General features: G+C 44.1%; 1 protein-coding gene across 1 annotated transcript in view; it reads left to right on the forward strand.

The window, feature by feature from the left end:
* LOC108443475 (complement C3-like) overlaps window positions 1-17,250 on the forward strand; it is a 77,498-nt gene that overhangs the window by 25,279 nt on the left and 34,969 nt on the right. Inside the window, exons 21-31 of the mRNA XM_037534738.1 lie at window positions 771-999; window positions 3,473-3,558; window positions 7,328-7,467; window positions 8,539-8,748; window positions 9,889-9,955; window positions 10,871-10,957; window positions 11,497-11,700; window positions 14,207-14,282; window positions 14,368-14,527; window positions 15,488-15,598; window positions 16,993-17,137. Of these exons, the coding sequence (XP_037390635.1) occupies window positions 771-999; window positions 3,473-3,558; window positions 7,328-7,467; window positions 8,539-8,748; window positions 9,889-9,955; window positions 10,871-10,957; window positions 11,497-11,700; window positions 14,207-14,282; window positions 14,368-14,527; window positions 15,488-15,598; window positions 16,993-17,137 (1,515 nt within the window). The remainder of the gene's footprint in view (window positions 1-770; window positions 1,000-3,472; window positions 3,559-7,327; window positions 7,468-8,538; window positions 8,749-9,888; window positions 9,956-10,870; window positions 10,958-11,496; window positions 11,701-14,206; window positions 14,283-14,367; window positions 14,528-15,487; window positions 15,599-16,992; window positions 17,138-17,250) is intronic.

A 17,250-nucleotide genomic window follows, 5' to 3' on the forward strand; every position in this document is an offset into this window, starting at 1 on the left:
TATCCGTTTGAACATTAAATATCTCGTCTTTGTAGTGTATTCAATTGAATATAGGTTGAAAAGGATTTGCAAATCATCATATTATGTTTTTATTTATGTTTTACACAACGTCCCAACGTCACTGGAATTGGGTTTATAGTTTGCTTTTCCAACTGGAATGTAGGCAGTGAAAATAAAGCAAAAGGGTCAGTTTCAGTTCATAACAGACAAGCAGTAGGATACATTTCTTTGGGAAATATACTGTGAGCGAACACAGATCAGGCATAACATTCTGACCACCTCCTTTTTTCTAAGCTCACTGTCCAGTTTATCAGCTCCACTGACTGTATAGCTGCACTTTGTAGTTCTACAGTTACAGACTGCAGTCCATCTGTTTCTCTGATACTCTGTTACCCTATTCTTCAGTGGTCAGGACCCCAAGGGACCCTCACAGAGCAGGTACTATTTGGGTGGTGGATCATTCTCAGCAGGGTCCATGGGGGTCCTGACCATTGATGAACAGGTTGATTATAAAACTAGACTGCTAACAAATTTGACTTAATACTGAGAAAAAAGCTAATAATTTTTCTGGCCTGATGTTCTTTAGCGTCTTCAACTATCGGTCACAGCTACCAGGCCAGTAAGAAACTAGGCAAACACAGCAAACAAATATCTGCTGCTGAGAGGCTTTTGTAATCGTCCTGTAGCCTTATGAGCACCGACCTACAATAAAGGGCTATGAAATATTATTTGAGAAAAGAATCATTCTGTGTCACATCTCTAAATTGCAGTGAGTCCTGGACTTCCTGAGTCTCCACGATCTCCTGTACTTAGAGAGGGACGGGTTGGGCTTAGCGCTGCTTTGCCCGGTAGTTTTGTGCCCAAACATGATGAGGATGATGATGATGACGATGATTACGCCTCCGTGGAGGACATCTACGTTCGCACCAAGTTCTTTGAGTCATGGCTGTGGACTGACATCACACTTCCAGGAGCGCCGGAGCCGGGTGCCACGGATGGGTAGGAGTAGTATTTAACTTTAAAGCTCTCATATTCACTTGCAAACCCAATTCCAAAAAAGCTGGGCCAGTATACTGTGAACACTTAAAGCAGTGATTAGTAAATTATGTTTGGCATTCATTTGAAAGCAGCACAAAGGCATTATATTTGGCGGATGACCTTATGAGCTTCATGGTTATTTTGTAAATACACTATATTGCCAAAAGTATATGCTCATCTGTCTTCACACACATATGAACTTGAATAAGATCCCATTCTTAATCCATAGGGTTTAATATGATGTTGGCCCACCCTCTGCAGCTGTAACAGCTTCAACTGTTCTGGGAAGGCTTTCCACAAGGGTTAGGAGTGTGTTTAAGGGAATTGTTGACCGTTCTTCCAGAAGCGCATTTGTGAGGTCAGACACTGATGTTGGACGTGAAGGCTTGGCTCACAGTCTCTGCTCTAATTCATCCCAAAGGTTTTCTATCGGGTTGAGGTCAGGACTCTGTGCAGGCCAGTCAAGTTCTTCCACACCAAACTCGCTCACCCGTGTCTTAATGGACCTGCTTCATGCACTGGTGCGCAGTCATGTTGGAGCAGGAAGGGGCCGTCCCCAAACTGTTCCCACAAAGTTGGGAGCATGAAATTGTCCAGAATCTCTTGGTGCTGAAGCTTTAAGAGTTCCTTTCACTGGAACTAAGAGGCCGAGCTCAACTCCTGAAAAACAACCCCACACCATGATCCCCCCTCCACCAAACTTTACACTCACAATGCAGTCAGGCAAGTACCGTTCTCCTGGCAACCGTCAAACCCAGACTCGTCCATCGGATTTCCAGACAGAGAAGTGTGATTGGTCACTCCAGAGAACACGTCTCCACTGCTCTAGAGTCCAGTGGCGACGCTTTACACCACTGCATTCCACGCTTTGCATTGCGCTTGGTGATGTAAGGCTTGGATGCAGCTGCTCGGCCATGGAAACCCATTCCATGAAGCTCTCTACGCTGTTCTTGAGCTGATCTGAAGGCCACATGAAGGCCACAGTTTGGAGGTCTATAGTGATTGACTCTGCAGAAAGTTGGTGACCTCTGTGCACTATGTGCCTCAGCATCCGCTGACCCTGTCATTTTGCTGTCGTTCCCAGTCGCTTCCACTTTATAATCCCACTAACAGTTCACTGTGGAATATTTAGTAGTGAGGAAATCCTTGCAAACGCTTGTTTGGGAACATTATTCTTAAACAGCTGGACTATTTCAAGATGCATTCTTTGGCCCTTCCTTACTCACAGAGGGCTTGGCCGTTCCTGGATGTTCCTTTTAACCCCAGGCGTAACTGCATCACCTCTTTTAAAATCTTTTCTGAACATTTAAGACTTAAATGGATCCAGTCATTCATTTCAGAATAAGGGTTTATTTACCAAAAAAAAATAAGCTGATAATCTTGTCTTTGTGTTGTTTTTGTTTGAATACAGGTCAAAATATTTAAATTTTGGATTTGGGTTTGTACAACTGCACTCTCAGTTCACACTCAAATCACCCAGGTAGAACACTTTCATACCATCCCGACGTCTCATCATAAACTGGGCTCAATCCCATTTCTTATTTCAATCCCTACCTCCTGTTTTCCAGTGTCACCAGGTTCGTTTTTAACTTATGGCTATTGTTTTAGTTTGTTGCTAGTTTTTACCTCGTGGTTAGCATTTTAGCTTGTGGCTGTAGTTTTTAGCTCGTAGCTAGTGACTTAGCTAGAGGTTGGTGCTTTAGCTCATAGCTAGTATTTTAGCCTGTGGCTAACGTTTTAGCTCATGCCTAGTTTTTTTAGCTTGTGGCTGATGTTTTAGCTCATAGCTAGTATTTTAGCTTGTGGCTGACATTTTAGCTCATAGCTAGCATTTTAGCTTGTGGCTAACGTTTTAGCTCATGGCTAGTCTTTTACCTTGTGGCTGATGTTTTAGCTCATGGCTAGTATTTTAGCTTGAGGCTGTTGTTTTAGCTCATAGCTTTTTTTTATATTTTAGTTTGCTTGTAGTTGGCAGTTTACATTTACATTTATGGCATTTGGCAGACACTCTTATCCAGAGTGACTTACAACTTGATCATTTTTACACAGGTAGGCCAGGATAGTGTTAGGAGTCTTGCCCAAAGACTCTTATTGGTATAGTGTAGGGTGTTTGCCCTGGTGGGGGATTGAACCTCAGTTTACAGTGTAGAAGGCAGAGGTGTTAACCACTACACTATCCAACCACAAGTTTAGCTCATGGCTAGTACTTTGTGTCTGGTGTTTTAACCTGTGGCTAGCTTTTTAATATGTATGTAGTATGTTAGCTTGTTGCTAGCATTTCAGTTTGTCGCTTGTGGTTAGTTTTCTTTTTTAAACTTTAATCATGCAAAATTCCCTTGGTAAGACTAACCCTGCTCCTGGAGGGCTAAAGACCAAATACAGATTACACTGGGAAAGTGTATTTCAGTGTGGCTCTCTGTGTGTCTTTGTCCAGATTGGCTGTTATGCAGGTGGACACTGCTCTGCCGGACAGCATCACTGAATGGGGAATTCTGGGTATCAGCGCCTCACGTGACACAGGTAATATTTATTTCTGACAAAGTCAAGTTCCTGCAGTTCAGAGAGGCTCAGTTACCAGATTAAATAAGAGCATTACTTCGTTTATTTATGCCTGCCGTGTTTGTTTAGTTACATTTACACTGTTTGTGTTTACATGCAAAGATTTTTGCCAAGCCGGTTCAGTACCTTCCAGTTATAGATTAAGACTGAGGTGTTTATGTTCACTCTACTCTGATGAAAATCTCCGTTTACATGCACAGAAGTAATCATATCCAGAATGACATGCATGCGTAGAGAACAACTCAGTGTAGATGTTACCATGACAACGAGCATCATGTGAGTCCAGCAGAGTGAGATGAGCAGCAGTGAGCAGTGCTTGTGTTTTTAATTGCTTTTAAATGATGACAGACCCAGGAAAACGTCCTTCATATATCCTTATAAATGAAGGCAGAGAGGAAGACATCGTGTTATCAGGCTGCATGTAAACTTGGCTACAGGTTATTCTTCATGTGATTTACACTCTATAATGGCTCATACTTATAAGTAATGGGTAATATATGTACTAAAACTTACATACTTTTGAAAAGAGAGAATTGAGTAGTTTGGCTAGGAATTTAGGTTGTGGCTAGTAATTTTAGCTTTTGGCTAGTATTTTAGCTTGAAGCTAATGTTTTAGCTCATAGCTAGTGTTTTAGCTTCAGGTTGGTGTTTTAGCTCATGGCTAGTATTTTAGCTTGAGGCTGATGTTTTAGCTCATGGCTAGTAATTTAGCTTGTGGCTGACCTTTTAGCTCATAGCTAATATTTTAGTTTGTGGCTGACGTTTTAGCTTATAGCTGAAGTTTTAACTCATAGCTAGTTTTTTTAGCTTGTGGCAGAGGTTTTAGCTCATAGCTTGTATTTTAGCTTGTGGCTAGTATTTTAGGTCATGGCTGATATTTTACTTTGTTACTAGTGCTTTAGCTTGTGGCTCAAATGTTGTTTATTTATACTGATTGTTTTAATAAGTGGAAGCATATTGAATTGAGACAGTCGTATTCTATGAAACAGAACTATGCATTTAGAATTTTCTTGCTTTAAACCCCATAAACCTTTAAATCCAAAACCCCCATATGACGAAGAACATCAGGACCCAGTTTTCCTCACCCAGATTAGGGTTACCGGGGCCTCACCCTGGAGCGAGGCCTGGGGGAGTGGCTCCTCAGCGAGCATCTGGTGGCTGGGTTCAGCCCGAATGAGCTACATGGGACCACTCTCCCATGTACCCACCACCTGTGGGAGAGGCGCTTATGGGGGTCCAGTGCAATGTGGATCGGGTGACGGTTGAAGGCAGGGGCCTTGGTGTTCCGATCCTTGGCTACTGAAACTGGCTCTCGAAACATGGAACGTGACCTCTCTGGCATGGAAAGAGCCCGAGCTAGTGTATGAGGCTGAGAGATACCAACTAGATATAGTTGGGCTCAACTCAACACATGGCAGGGGCTCTGGAACAGGCTCTCTCGAGAGGGGTTGGACTTTATTCCATTCTGGAGTTGTCCAGGGTGAGAGGCGTCGGGCAGAAGTGGGCTTACTCATAGCTCCCCGACTCAGCACCTGTACGTTGGGGTTTTCTCTGGTGGACGAGAGGGTTATTTCCCTGTGCCTTTGGGTCGGGGAATGGGCTCTGACTGTTGTCTGTGCTTATGCGTCGAATGGCAGTTCGGAGTACCCGGCCTTCTTGGAGACCCTGGAGGGGGTACTGGAAAGTGCCCCCTGTGGGGACTCCATTGTCTTGCTGGGTGACTTCAATGCTGATGTGGCCAATGACAGTGAGACCTGGAATGGTGTGATTGGGAGGAACGGCTGAGTGGTGTTTTGTTATTGGAGTTCTGTGCTCGCCACAATCTGTCCATAACAAACACCATGTTCGAACACAAAAGTGTGCATAAGTGCACATGGCATCAGGACATCTTAGGTGGCAGTTCATTGATCGACTTCGTAGTTGTGTCATCAGATTTGCGACCATGTGTTTTGGACACCTGGGTGAAGAGGAGCGGAGCTGTCAACCGATCACCACCTAGTGGTGAGTTGGATCAGATGGCAGGTGAAAATACCAGACAGACCTGGCAGACCCAAATGAGTTGTAAGGGTTTGTTGGAATGCCTCAGGACAGGAAAGCAGTTCCCGACCAACACTGTGTACAGTGGGGCTGGGGGGCTGCTGACTTCAACTGGGGACGCCATTGGACGGTGGAAGGAATACTTCAAGGATCTTCTCAATCCCACCAACAATCCTTCCCTAGAGGAGGCAGGGCTTGGAAATCCGAGCGAGGGTCCGTCCATCACTCAGGCTGAGGTAGCCAAGGTGGTTGGAAAACTCCTTGGTGGCAGAGCACTGGGGGTGGATGAGATGGTGGTCTCACTTTTTAAGAAAGGGGACCGGAGGGTGTGTTCCAACTATCGGGGGATCACACTTCTTAGCCTACCCGGTAAGGTCTATGCAGGGGTACTGGAGAAGAGAGTCTGACCGATAGTCGAATCTCAGCTACAAGAGGAACAATGCGGGTTTTGCCCTGGTTGTGGAACACTGGACCAGCCTTTTATCCTCACCAGGGTCCTGGAGGATGCGTGGGAGTTCGTCCAACCAGTCTACATGTGTTTTGTGGATTTGGAGAAGGCTTTCGACCGTGTCCCTCTGGGATTCTGTGGGGAGTGCTCCGGTAGTACGGGGTGAGGGGCTCATGGTTACGGGCCATTCAGTCCCTGTACAAATGAAGCAGGAGCTTGGTTCGTATAGCCGGCAGTAAGTCAGATTGGTTTCCAGTCAGGGTTGGACTGCATCAGGGCTGTCCGTTGCCACCTATTCTGTTCATAACTTTTATGGACAGAATTTCTCGGAACGGCCAATTGGCGGAGGGTGTCCAGTATGGTGGCCTCAGGATTTCATGTCTGCTTTTTGCAGATGATGTGGTCCTGTTGGCATCATCAGGCCAGGACCTCCAGCTCTCTCTGGACCAGTTTGCAGCTGAGTGTGAAGCGGCTGGGATGAAAATCAGGGAAAAGGGTGGGATGCTCTGTCCAGGTCGGGAGTGAATTCTTGCCCCAAGTGGAGGAGTGTAAATATCTTGGGATTTTGTTCACGAGTGAAGGAAGGATGGAGTGAGAGGTTGACAGGCGGATTGGTGCGGCGCCTGCAGTAATTCTGACCCTATACCATGGTGAAGAGAGAGCTGAGCCAGAAGGCGAAGCTGTCAATTTACTGGTCTGTCTACATTCTGACTCTCACCTATGGTCACAAGCTTTGGGTAGAGACCGATAGAACGAGATCACGGATACAAGTGGCCGAAATGAGCTTTCTCCGCAGGGTTGCTGGGCTCTCCCTTAGAGATAGGGTGAGAAGCTTGGCAATTCGGGAGAGGCTTGGAGTAGGCCGCTGCTCCTCCACATGGAGTGAAGCCAGTTGAGGTGGTTTGGGCATCTGGTATGGATGGCCTCTGGATGCCACCCTAGGGAGGTGTTCCAGACATGTCTGATGGGGAGGAGACCCCTGGGAAGACCAAGGACACTTTGGAGGGATTCTATCTCTTGAATGTCTTGGGAACCACCTCCGGAAGAGCTGGAGGAGGTAGTGGGGGGAGAGGGAGGCCTGGGCGTCTTTGCTGAGGCTGCTGCCCCCGTGACCCGGAATCGGATAAGCGGTTAAGGATTGATGGATGGATGGATGGATGCTTTAAACCTTCAGCTTTCTTTCTTTTGCTGCTGTGTTATGTGCAAGTAATGAATTCTGTGCCTGAATGAGTTTTGCTCCTGCAGGTATTTGTGTAGCAGAGCCTTATAATGTTCGAGCATGGAAGCATTTCTTCATTGACCTACGTCTTCCTCGCACTGCCGCCAGACACGAACATGTGGAGGTCAAAGCTGTACTGCACAACTATATGAACCAGGATTTACAGGTCATTTCCACAAACCATGTGACCTCATGGTTTTAAAATTTTACATCAATACACGTAATCCGTCCATCTAGGTTACTGTTATACACCTAGGTTATGTACACACTGATCAGGCATAACATTCTGACCACCTCCTTGTTTCTACCCTCCTTGTCCATTTTATCAGCTCCACTTACTGTATAGCTGCACTTTGTAGTTCTACAGTTACAGACTGTAGTCCATCTGTTTCTCTGATACTCTGTTACCCTGTTCTTCAGTGGTCAGGACCCCCATGGACCCTCACAGAGCAGGTACTATTTGGGTGGTGGGTCATTGTGGTTGTGCTGGTCTGAGTGGATCAGACAGAGCAATGCTGCTGGAGTTTTTAAACACTGTGTCCACTCACTGTCCACTCTATTAGACACTCCTACCTTGTCAGTGCACCTTGTAGATGTAAAGTCAGAGACGACAGCTCATCTGCTGTTGCACAGTTTGTGTCGGTCATCCTCTAGTCCTTCATCAGTGGTTACAGGACGCTGCCCACCACACAATTTTTGGTTGGTGGACTATTCTCAGTCCAGCAATGACACAGAGGTTTTGAAAAACTCCAGCAGCACTGCTGCGTCTGATCCACTCATACCAGCACAACACACACTAACACACCACCACCACTTCAGTGTTACTGCAGTGCTGAGAATGATCCACCACCCAAACAGTACTTGCTCTGTGTGGATCCATGGGGGTCCTGACCACTGAAGAACAGGGTAACAGAGTATCAGAGAAACAGATGGACTACAGTCTGTAACTGTAGAACTACAAAGTGCAGCTATACAGTAAGTGGAGCTGATAAAATGGACAAGGAGGGTAGAAACAAGGAGGTGGTCATGATGTTATGCTGTGCGGTGTGTATGTGTATATATATATATATATATGTGTGTGTATGTATAGTGTGGTTTTGCCATTTTGAGATAAATTACACCACAGTATTCATATCTAAGCATATCATGGCATTTCTGGTGCTCTTTATCTGTTCCAGCTTACAGAGCACAGAGAAAATGCAGCATTGTGTTGTATACTGTTTGTGTCTGTCTGTAGGTGCTGGTGATCCTGGAGAAGACGAGCGACATGTGCAGTGTGGCCTTTACCGGAAGTCATAAGCAGGAGGTGTTGGTCCGAGCGCGTTCCTCTGTGCTTCTGCGGTATACCGTCATCCCCCTCAAAGCGGGAAACTTCCCCCTGCAGGTCACAGCCACGGCGCGCTCCTTCGCTGGACAAGATGCCATCAGGAAGACTCTTCGCGTGGTGGTGAGCATCTGCTCAACACGGAAAACTGTATCAGTCTTTTCACGCTCTGCTCACTTCATGAGCTCCACCTGTTTTATAGCTTTGCTATGTAGATGTGGAAAATGTTTTCATCTCTGATTTCATGTTTGCCGTAACTATGGCTTCCCTGACGTCCCACAACGTACCGAATAGCTTGTGGCTAATGTTTTAGCTCGTGCCTGGCGTTTTAGCTCGTGCCTGGCGTTTTAGCTCGTGGCTGCCGTTTTAGCTCGTGCCTGGCGTTTTAGCTCGTGGCTGCCGTTTTAGCTCGTGCCTGGCGTTTTAGCTCGTGGCTGCCGTTTTAGCTCGTGCCTGGCGTTTTAGCTCGTGCCTGGCGTTTTAGCTCGTGCCTGGCGTTTTAGCTCGTGGCTGCCGTTTTAGCTCGTGCCTGCCGTTTTAGCTTGTTGCTAATCATTCAGCTCATGGTTAGCATTTTAGTTAGTTGCTAATCATTCAGCTCATGGTTAGCATTTTAGTTAGTTGCTGGTGTTTTTGCTTGTGGCCAGTTTTTTTAGCCGCGTTTCTTCTCAGATATTGCTCATTTATAGCATTGATTGGTTTGGTGAATGGAACCTTGTTGAATTGAGACAGTCGTATTCTGTGAAACAGAGCTATGAATTTTCTGTATTGTGTATTTTAACCTTTGAGTTTTCTTTTTGAATGATGAATTTCATTTTACACTAAAAGACATAAATCGGCGTAAAAAATCCTTTGGGTGCAGATGTAGCTGCTGGAGCATTTGATTTGTGTGATTTAAATGGGCTGATTTTTCTTTTTATAACTCAGGTTTATGTTCTGCATTTTGCAACTTTGGCTAAAAGCACATACAGGTACTAGTGAGTTTCATGCGCCAACATATTGTAAGGTAAAAACTCATTACTATATACAGTCATACATCTTGCCATGGTTTCTTCTGCCCCAAAGTGGCTGTAGTCTTTCAATATGATCTCCTACCTTCAGGATACATCATCAGAAGGGCACTTCCCAGTGTTTAAACCAGGACATCTGCTGTGAAGACTCTTCTGTCCCTTTAAAGTCAGATTCTCTCACTTTGTGTTTTTCTCTACACTTTCTGAGTGCACAGTGCCTAAACTTGGTGAATGTGGTTGTTTGTTGGCGCAGGTGGAAGGCATTCAGAAGATGGACGTGAGGAGTTATGTGTTGGACCCTGCTGATAAAGGAGGCAGCGGTGAGATTCCTTTCTATCACACCAAGGATGGCCAGTGGGGGATAGGCTGGTATGATTGCTCCTGTTTGCTGCTACAGAATCCAGACACACCTTCCAATGTTGAATTCAAGCATTTTAAGGTGCTGCCACGGCTTGTAGAAGGGCAGCGCAGAGCACATGGGGCCTAAAGGCAATGCTGAACACTGGCTAGAGGGGTATGGAGCCCCACAGCACTGAGCTGAGCTCCATCCAGTACCGTTGGAATGAGCTGGAGTGATCCAGAACTGATCATCCAACATCAGTACCTGACCTCACTAATGCTCAATCCAATCCTCACAGCAATGTTACTAAAGCTAGTGTAATGAGCAACTTTTAGACATATATGGCCGGTTTCCTGGATGTGGCTTACGAATACACTCTTAAAGAAAATTGGTCATTCAAAGGTTCTTCAGTTAAATGTTATATTTAGAACCATTTCATGCCTAAATGGTTCTTTGCATGTTGAAATGGTTCTTCAGATTGTTGGACAATGTTGTATGGTTATATATAGAGCCATAAGGAAAATGGCTCTATATAGCACCAAAAATAGTTACAAGCTGGACACTGTAACAACAGAAGAACCCTTTCGGGTGCTGTACGGAACCCTGCGCACAAAGGTTCCCTAATAGTACCACATACAAGTCTTGCTCCATCAGTCTGAAGAACTGTTTTTTAATATGGTCTTGGGCTGAAATGATGTGCAAGTGATGAATCTCCATGGAAAATGAATTTTAGTGTAGGGGTCGCACCGGAGAGTAGCCCAAGTGGTCAAACGTCAAATGTACCACTGTGTCTTTTCTTCAGCACTTAAACGGTCAGCGGCTCATTAACCTGAGTGTGTGTGTGTGTGTGTGTGTGTGTGTGTGTGTGTGTGTGTGTGTGTGTTTGGTTCCACAGATGGGAAGCAGGAGATTAGTGTGAAGAAAGCTGAAGTGCTGTCCGTGGTTCCGAACTCGATTCCAGAGACTTTCGTCAACGTTAGAGGTGAACGTTAGCAACAGGCAATTTATTTCCATTTTAATAATTGCAGTTTTTATTTATTTATTTATTTATTTTGTTCATTTTATTTGACTAAATTGGCTGATTAGCTGTCTTGCTTTCTGGTTATCCTATCTACATATCACTGCTGTCGGAAGAACCTCGTACTCTTACTTTTAATGTAAGTCAATGGAACCAGAATTTTTCCCAAGTCGTTTTAGGTCATTTCTTTTAGTCCATCCGTCATGAAACTTACATAAAATGTAAAGGGTAATGTCGAAAACGGAGATATGAGGTTTTCTTCCGACAGCAGAGATTTGTTTGTCTCAACCCAGTGGACGAAAACACACCCAATTCATATCTGCTTGTTGTAACTGTATAACTTTGAAATCAAATGACTTTGAAGATCAGCTTAAAAAAACATGATGAGCTCAAATAATCACAATCAGGCAGTTATGCGATGATTATGACAGCCCTTATTAGCACCCATCCCAACACACTGTCATCTCTGGCCACCCTGTGGTCACCCATGTTTGTGGTAATAGGTGACTTGCTGGCGGACAGCATTGATAACTCCATCAATAAGGACTCTCTGGCGGCACTGATCCGGATGCCTGGTGGATGTGTGGAGCAGAACTTGGCCAGCATCACACTGCCTCTCATAGCTGCACACTATCTGGACCGCAGCAAACAGTGGGAGAGTGTGGGAATTCACCGCAGAGAGGAGGCTGTCCGCTACATACAGCAAGGTGGGAAACATGGACTGGTACACAGGTGGATGGTCCATTAGGGGAATTAATGACCAAGTGGTTGAATGGATTGATTAATAAAGCGATAAGCCACTCGAGGCCGTGGGTTATGGTGATGCGTGTTGTTAGGCAGGACGCAAAGTGGAGTAAAGCATAAAATATATGAAAATGCAGACTGTTATTATTATTCTTATTGTTATTATGAATAATAATCGACATAAACTACGAAATGTAGCTCCAATAAGGAATGATATCATTGCTAAGCAACCACTGACCACTGAATGAGGAGAGGAACGTACGGTCGCTGAGTCACTGTGTGAACCGCAGACGTTTCAGGATTTTTAAAAATATTTTTCATATAACAGTGAAGATCTGATAGCACAGCACAGTTTAATGGAAAAACGTTCAGTTACTAAATCACCACCGAGAGTCGTCTGTCTAGTCTGATGATGTCACTTATATGGCGCTGGATAAATAAATGGCATAATGGGTGAATAGATGGATGAATGGATAGGGTGCTGAATAAATGTCATAATGGGTGAATAGATGGATGAACAGATAGGGTGCTGGATAAGTAAATGGCATAACGGGTGAATAGATGGATGAATGGATAGGGTGCTGGATAAATAAATGGCATAATGGGTGAATAGATGAATGAATGGATAGGATGCTGGATAAGTAAATGGTGTAATGGGTGAATAGATGGATGAACGGATAGGGTGCTGAATAAATGTCATAATGGGTGAATAGATGGATGAACAGATAGGGTGCTGGATAAGTAAATGGCATAACGGGTGAATAGATGGATGAATGGATAGGGTGCTGGATAAATAAATGGCATAATGGGTGAATAGATGGATGAATGGATAGGGTGCTGGATAAATAAATGGCGTAATGGGTGAATAGATGGATGGAACAGATAGGGTGCTGGATAAATAAATGGCATAATGGGTGAATAGATGGATGAATGGATAGGGTGCTGGATAAGTAAATGGCATAATGGGTGAATAGATGGATGAACAGATAGGGCACTGGATAAATAAATGGCGTAATGGGTGAATAGATGGATGAATGGATAGGGTGCTGGATAAGTAAATGGCATAATGGGTGAATAGATGGATGAACAGATATGGCACTGGATAAATAAATGTCATAATGGGTGAATAGATGGATGAATGGATAGAATGCTGGATAAATAAATGGCGTAATGGGTGAATAGATGGATGGAACAGATAGGGTGCTGGATAAATAAATGGCATAATGGGTGAATAGATGGATGAATGGATAGGGTGCTGGATAAATAAATGGCGTAATGGGTGAATAGATGGATGAATGGATAGGATGCTGGATAAATAAATGGCGTAATGGGTGAATAGATGGATGAATGGATAGGATGCTGGATAAATAAATGGCGTAATGGGTGAATAGATGGATGAATGGATAGGATGCTGGATAAATAAATGGCGTAATGGGTGAATAGATGGATGAATGGATAGGATGTTGGATAAATAAATGGCATAATGGGTGAATAGATGGATGAACAGATAGGGCACTGGATAAATAAATGGCGTAATGGGTGAATAGATGGATGAATGGATAGGGTGCTGGATAAGTAAATGGCATAATGGGTGAATAGATGGATGAACAGATATGGCACTGGATAAATAAATGTCATAATGGGTGAATAGATGGATGAATGGATAGAATGCTGGATAAATAAATGGCGTAATGGGTGAATAGATGGATGGAACAGATAGGGTGCTGGATAAATAAATGGCATAATGGGTGAATAGATGGATGAATGGATAGGGTGCTGGATAAATAAATGGCGTAATGGGTGAATAGATGGATGAATGGATAGGATGCTGGATAAATAAATGGCGTAATGGGTGAATAGATGGATGAATGGATAGGATGCTGGATAAATAAATGGCGTAATGGGTGAATAGATGGATGAATGGATAGGATGCTGGATAAATAAATGGCGTAATGGGTGAATAGATGGATGAATGGATAGGATGCTGGATAAATAAATGGCATAATGGGTGAATAGATGGATGAACGGATAGGATGCTGGATAAATAAATGGCATAATGGGTGAATAGATGGATGAACGGATAGGGCACTGGATAAATAAATGGCGTAATGGGTGAATAGATGGATGAATGGATAGGATGCTGGATAAATAAATGGCATAATGGGTGAATAGATGGATGAATGGTTAGGGTGCTGGATAAATAAATGGCGTTGCATAAGTTGCACTGAATTAATTACTCTTTCAGTACTTTTACTTTTGATACTTAAGTACATTTGAAGGTAAATACTTCAGTACTTTTACTCAAGTGGAGGACTAAAGTGAGGATCTTCTACTTTTACTGGGGGGTCTCAACTTTAACTCCAGTACATGGTTTCTGTACTTCGTCCAACAATGAGGGCAGTTTGTCACTGGCTGGTGTGCAGATGTATGTCGTTGGTTTGATGGGTTCTCTATCTGCTTCTGCCTCAGGCTACGAGAATCAACTGTACTATCGCAAAAAGGACGACTCGTATCCACCCTACCGCAATGAAGGAACCAGCACATGGTATTTCTACAGTTCACAGATGCTGAGAACACCTGGGAGCAGTCAAAAGCAGACATCTCAGTCATACTCACCTTTTCCTTTTCAGGATCACAGCGTTTGTGGTGAAGGTGTTCTCCATGGCTAAGAATTTCATCAGCGTTGATGAGAAATACGTATGTGGGCCGTTGATTTACCTGCTCAAACACAAGCAGCTCTCTTTCGGAGCTTTCAAAGAGGATAACCCCGTCTACACCACCTCGATGACGGTAAGACAATGAAAGATAGAGCAGGATAAGAGATTAAACTGTGTTTAAATGGCCAAAAATACACCAATCAGGCATAACAGTCTGACCACCTCCCTGTTTCTACCCTCACTGTCCACTTTATCAGCTCCACTGACTGTATAGCTGCTCTCTGTAGTTCTACAGTTACAGACTGTAGTCCATCTGTTTCTCTGATACTCTGTTACCCTGTTCTTCAGTGGTCAGGACCCCATGGACCCTCACAGAGCAGGTACTATTTGGGTGGTGGAGCATTCTCAGCACTGCAGTAACACTGACATGGTGGTGGTGTATTAGTGTGTGTTGTGCTGGTCTGAGTGGATCAGACAGCATGCAGCTGGAGTTTTAAACACTGTGTCCACTCACTGTCCACTCTATTACACACTCCTACCTTGTCAGTCCACCTTGTAGATGTAAAGTCAGAGACGACAGCTCATCTGCTGCTGCACAGTTTGCTGAGAATGATCCACCACCCAAATAGTACCTGCTCTGTGAGGGTCCATGGGGGTCCTGACCACTGAAGAACAAGGTAACAGAGTATCAGAGAAACAGATGGACTACAGTCTGTAACTGTAGAACTACAGAGTGCAGCTATACAGTAAGTGGAGCTGATAAAGTGGACAGTGAGCGTAGAAACAAGGAGGTGGTCAGAACGTTATGCCTGATGGGTTTCCTCCTAATTTAGACGTGTCCATCCCCTGTCCACTAGCTAGGTTTCCCTTTAAAACACAATGCTACCAAGCTGGAAGGGTTGTTCCCACATTGTTGACTCTCCTCAACAACAAAAGGGCTTCCCCACCCCTGAAATCCCAAATTAATCTACATATTTAATCACAGTTTCAATAAGGTTGCAGTGTAATCACAATTTGATGCTTAGTTCTAGTGCACTAATAGAAGTGTCTAAAAAAGTGAACAGTGATGGTTGTTTTGTTTGCATGTGCACAGGGTGGTCTTCAAGGTGCAGAATCCAAAGAGACCCTCACTGCATTTGTACTTATTGCCTTGGCTGAAGCTCAGAATGCTGTTACCTGTAATGATCCATCAGTTGTCACAGAGGTGAGGTAACACACACACACACACACATCCCTACACACACATACCAGGTTCCTATGTTGGTAATTGATGCAGTCACACCGAGAAAACATGCATGACTGCTGCACCTTAATTGACAAGTGTGCTTGTACAGCGTTTTCCTGCTCAAATACAACACAGACTTCAGCTATACACCTACAGCTGTATGCAAAAGTTTGAGATCACCAATCAGATTTCACGTTTGGTGGATATGACACAACACAATACCACATCCTGTTTTTAAAAAAAATGTTAATATGTTGGGTTGCACCCCCCATTAACATCACAGGCCTGAATTAAACCACTCACAGTGTGATTCACTGAAAATCGGCTGAATGAAAGTCTGAAGAACGTCACCTGAACATCTCACATGTTTGAAATGTCCGTGTTTCCGAACGGCTCCGTACTCCCAGACTAACTAGTGCGCTGTGTAACATCAAGTTTAGAAATTCCAGCTTCTGCTGTCTAATCGTGACTGCCTGTCGAGTCTGAATGTGGATGAATCCCAAACGACCGTTTTTAGTGATATTTTGCTCTGCTGGGCTGCAGGAGTCCGTATTTAATCCCCTATGTAGTGCACTGTGTAGGGAGCAGGCAGCGGTTTGAGATCCAGCCCCAGTGTCAGAAAAGTGGCATCGCCAGATTGACAGACGACTCGCGGTGGTGATTTAGTGACCAAAATGTGTTTATAAACTTCCCTTAAACAGTGCTGTTATCATATCTTCACTTTTATATAAAAAAGCATTTTAAAAAAATCATGAAATGTCTGCGGTTCACACAGTGACTCAGCAACCAAACTTTTTTTTATCGTTTAGCAACGATACCGTACTCTAAAGGAACTACATTTCTTGGCGGAACACTTGTTTATATCCATTATCATTAATAATAACTTAAATAATGATCTAAAACAGTGTGTACTTTACTGTATTTTACGTTGGTTGTCATTTTGTAAAAGCAATAAGCCAGTAAATCGTGGGAACGGGATCCCAATGCGTGGTGTAGGAGTACCCGTTCCCATGCCTTTCAGTCCAGCCACAAGGCAACAACTTAACTGTCTCATTCCCACACCTTACTAAGTCATGGCCATGCAGTAGGATCTAGTTCCTATGCAGTAATAAGGCATGGCCGTGAACTAGGATCTCCTTCCCACGCGTTAATAAGTAGTGGCCATGCGTTATTTTTATTCATACAGGATATCACCACGTTACAGTGTTTTTGTTTTACCTTCCCCAAGATAAAATCACAGTAACCCACGGCCTCTCATGGCCTATAGTTATATTATAAAAGTGTGATTTCTAGGCTAAACCCAGAAGAGAATAGACAACACTGTAGAGCTCTTCTGTCCTTAAGAGATTAGTAAACATGACTATGTTTTGCAGACGAGTTTCAGCAGAGCAGGCGAGTATCTGAAGGAGCAGTTCCCGCGGCTGACGCGCCCCTACTCTGTGGCGATAGCGTGCTATGCTCTAGCTGTAAGTGGCAAGGGCTGCATGAAGAGCATGTTGCTGAAGGCTGCGTCACCAGGTACTCATGGCTATCCTTCTGTCCATATTTTATCTTGTACAAAATGATCATTAATACTTTATTTTTACAAGCTCTAACCAATTTTTCCATATTTCTCCTGCCCTTGGCCAAGT

The sequence above is a fragment of the Pygocentrus nattereri genome, chromosome 25 (genome assembly GCF_015220715.1).
Source record: "Pygocentrus nattereri isolate fPygNat1 chromosome 25, fPygNat1.pri, whole genome shotgun sequence".
In the NCBI taxonomy this organism is placed as follows: Eukaryota; Metazoa; Chordata; class Actinopteri; order Characiformes; family Serrasalmidae; genus Pygocentrus; species Pygocentrus nattereri.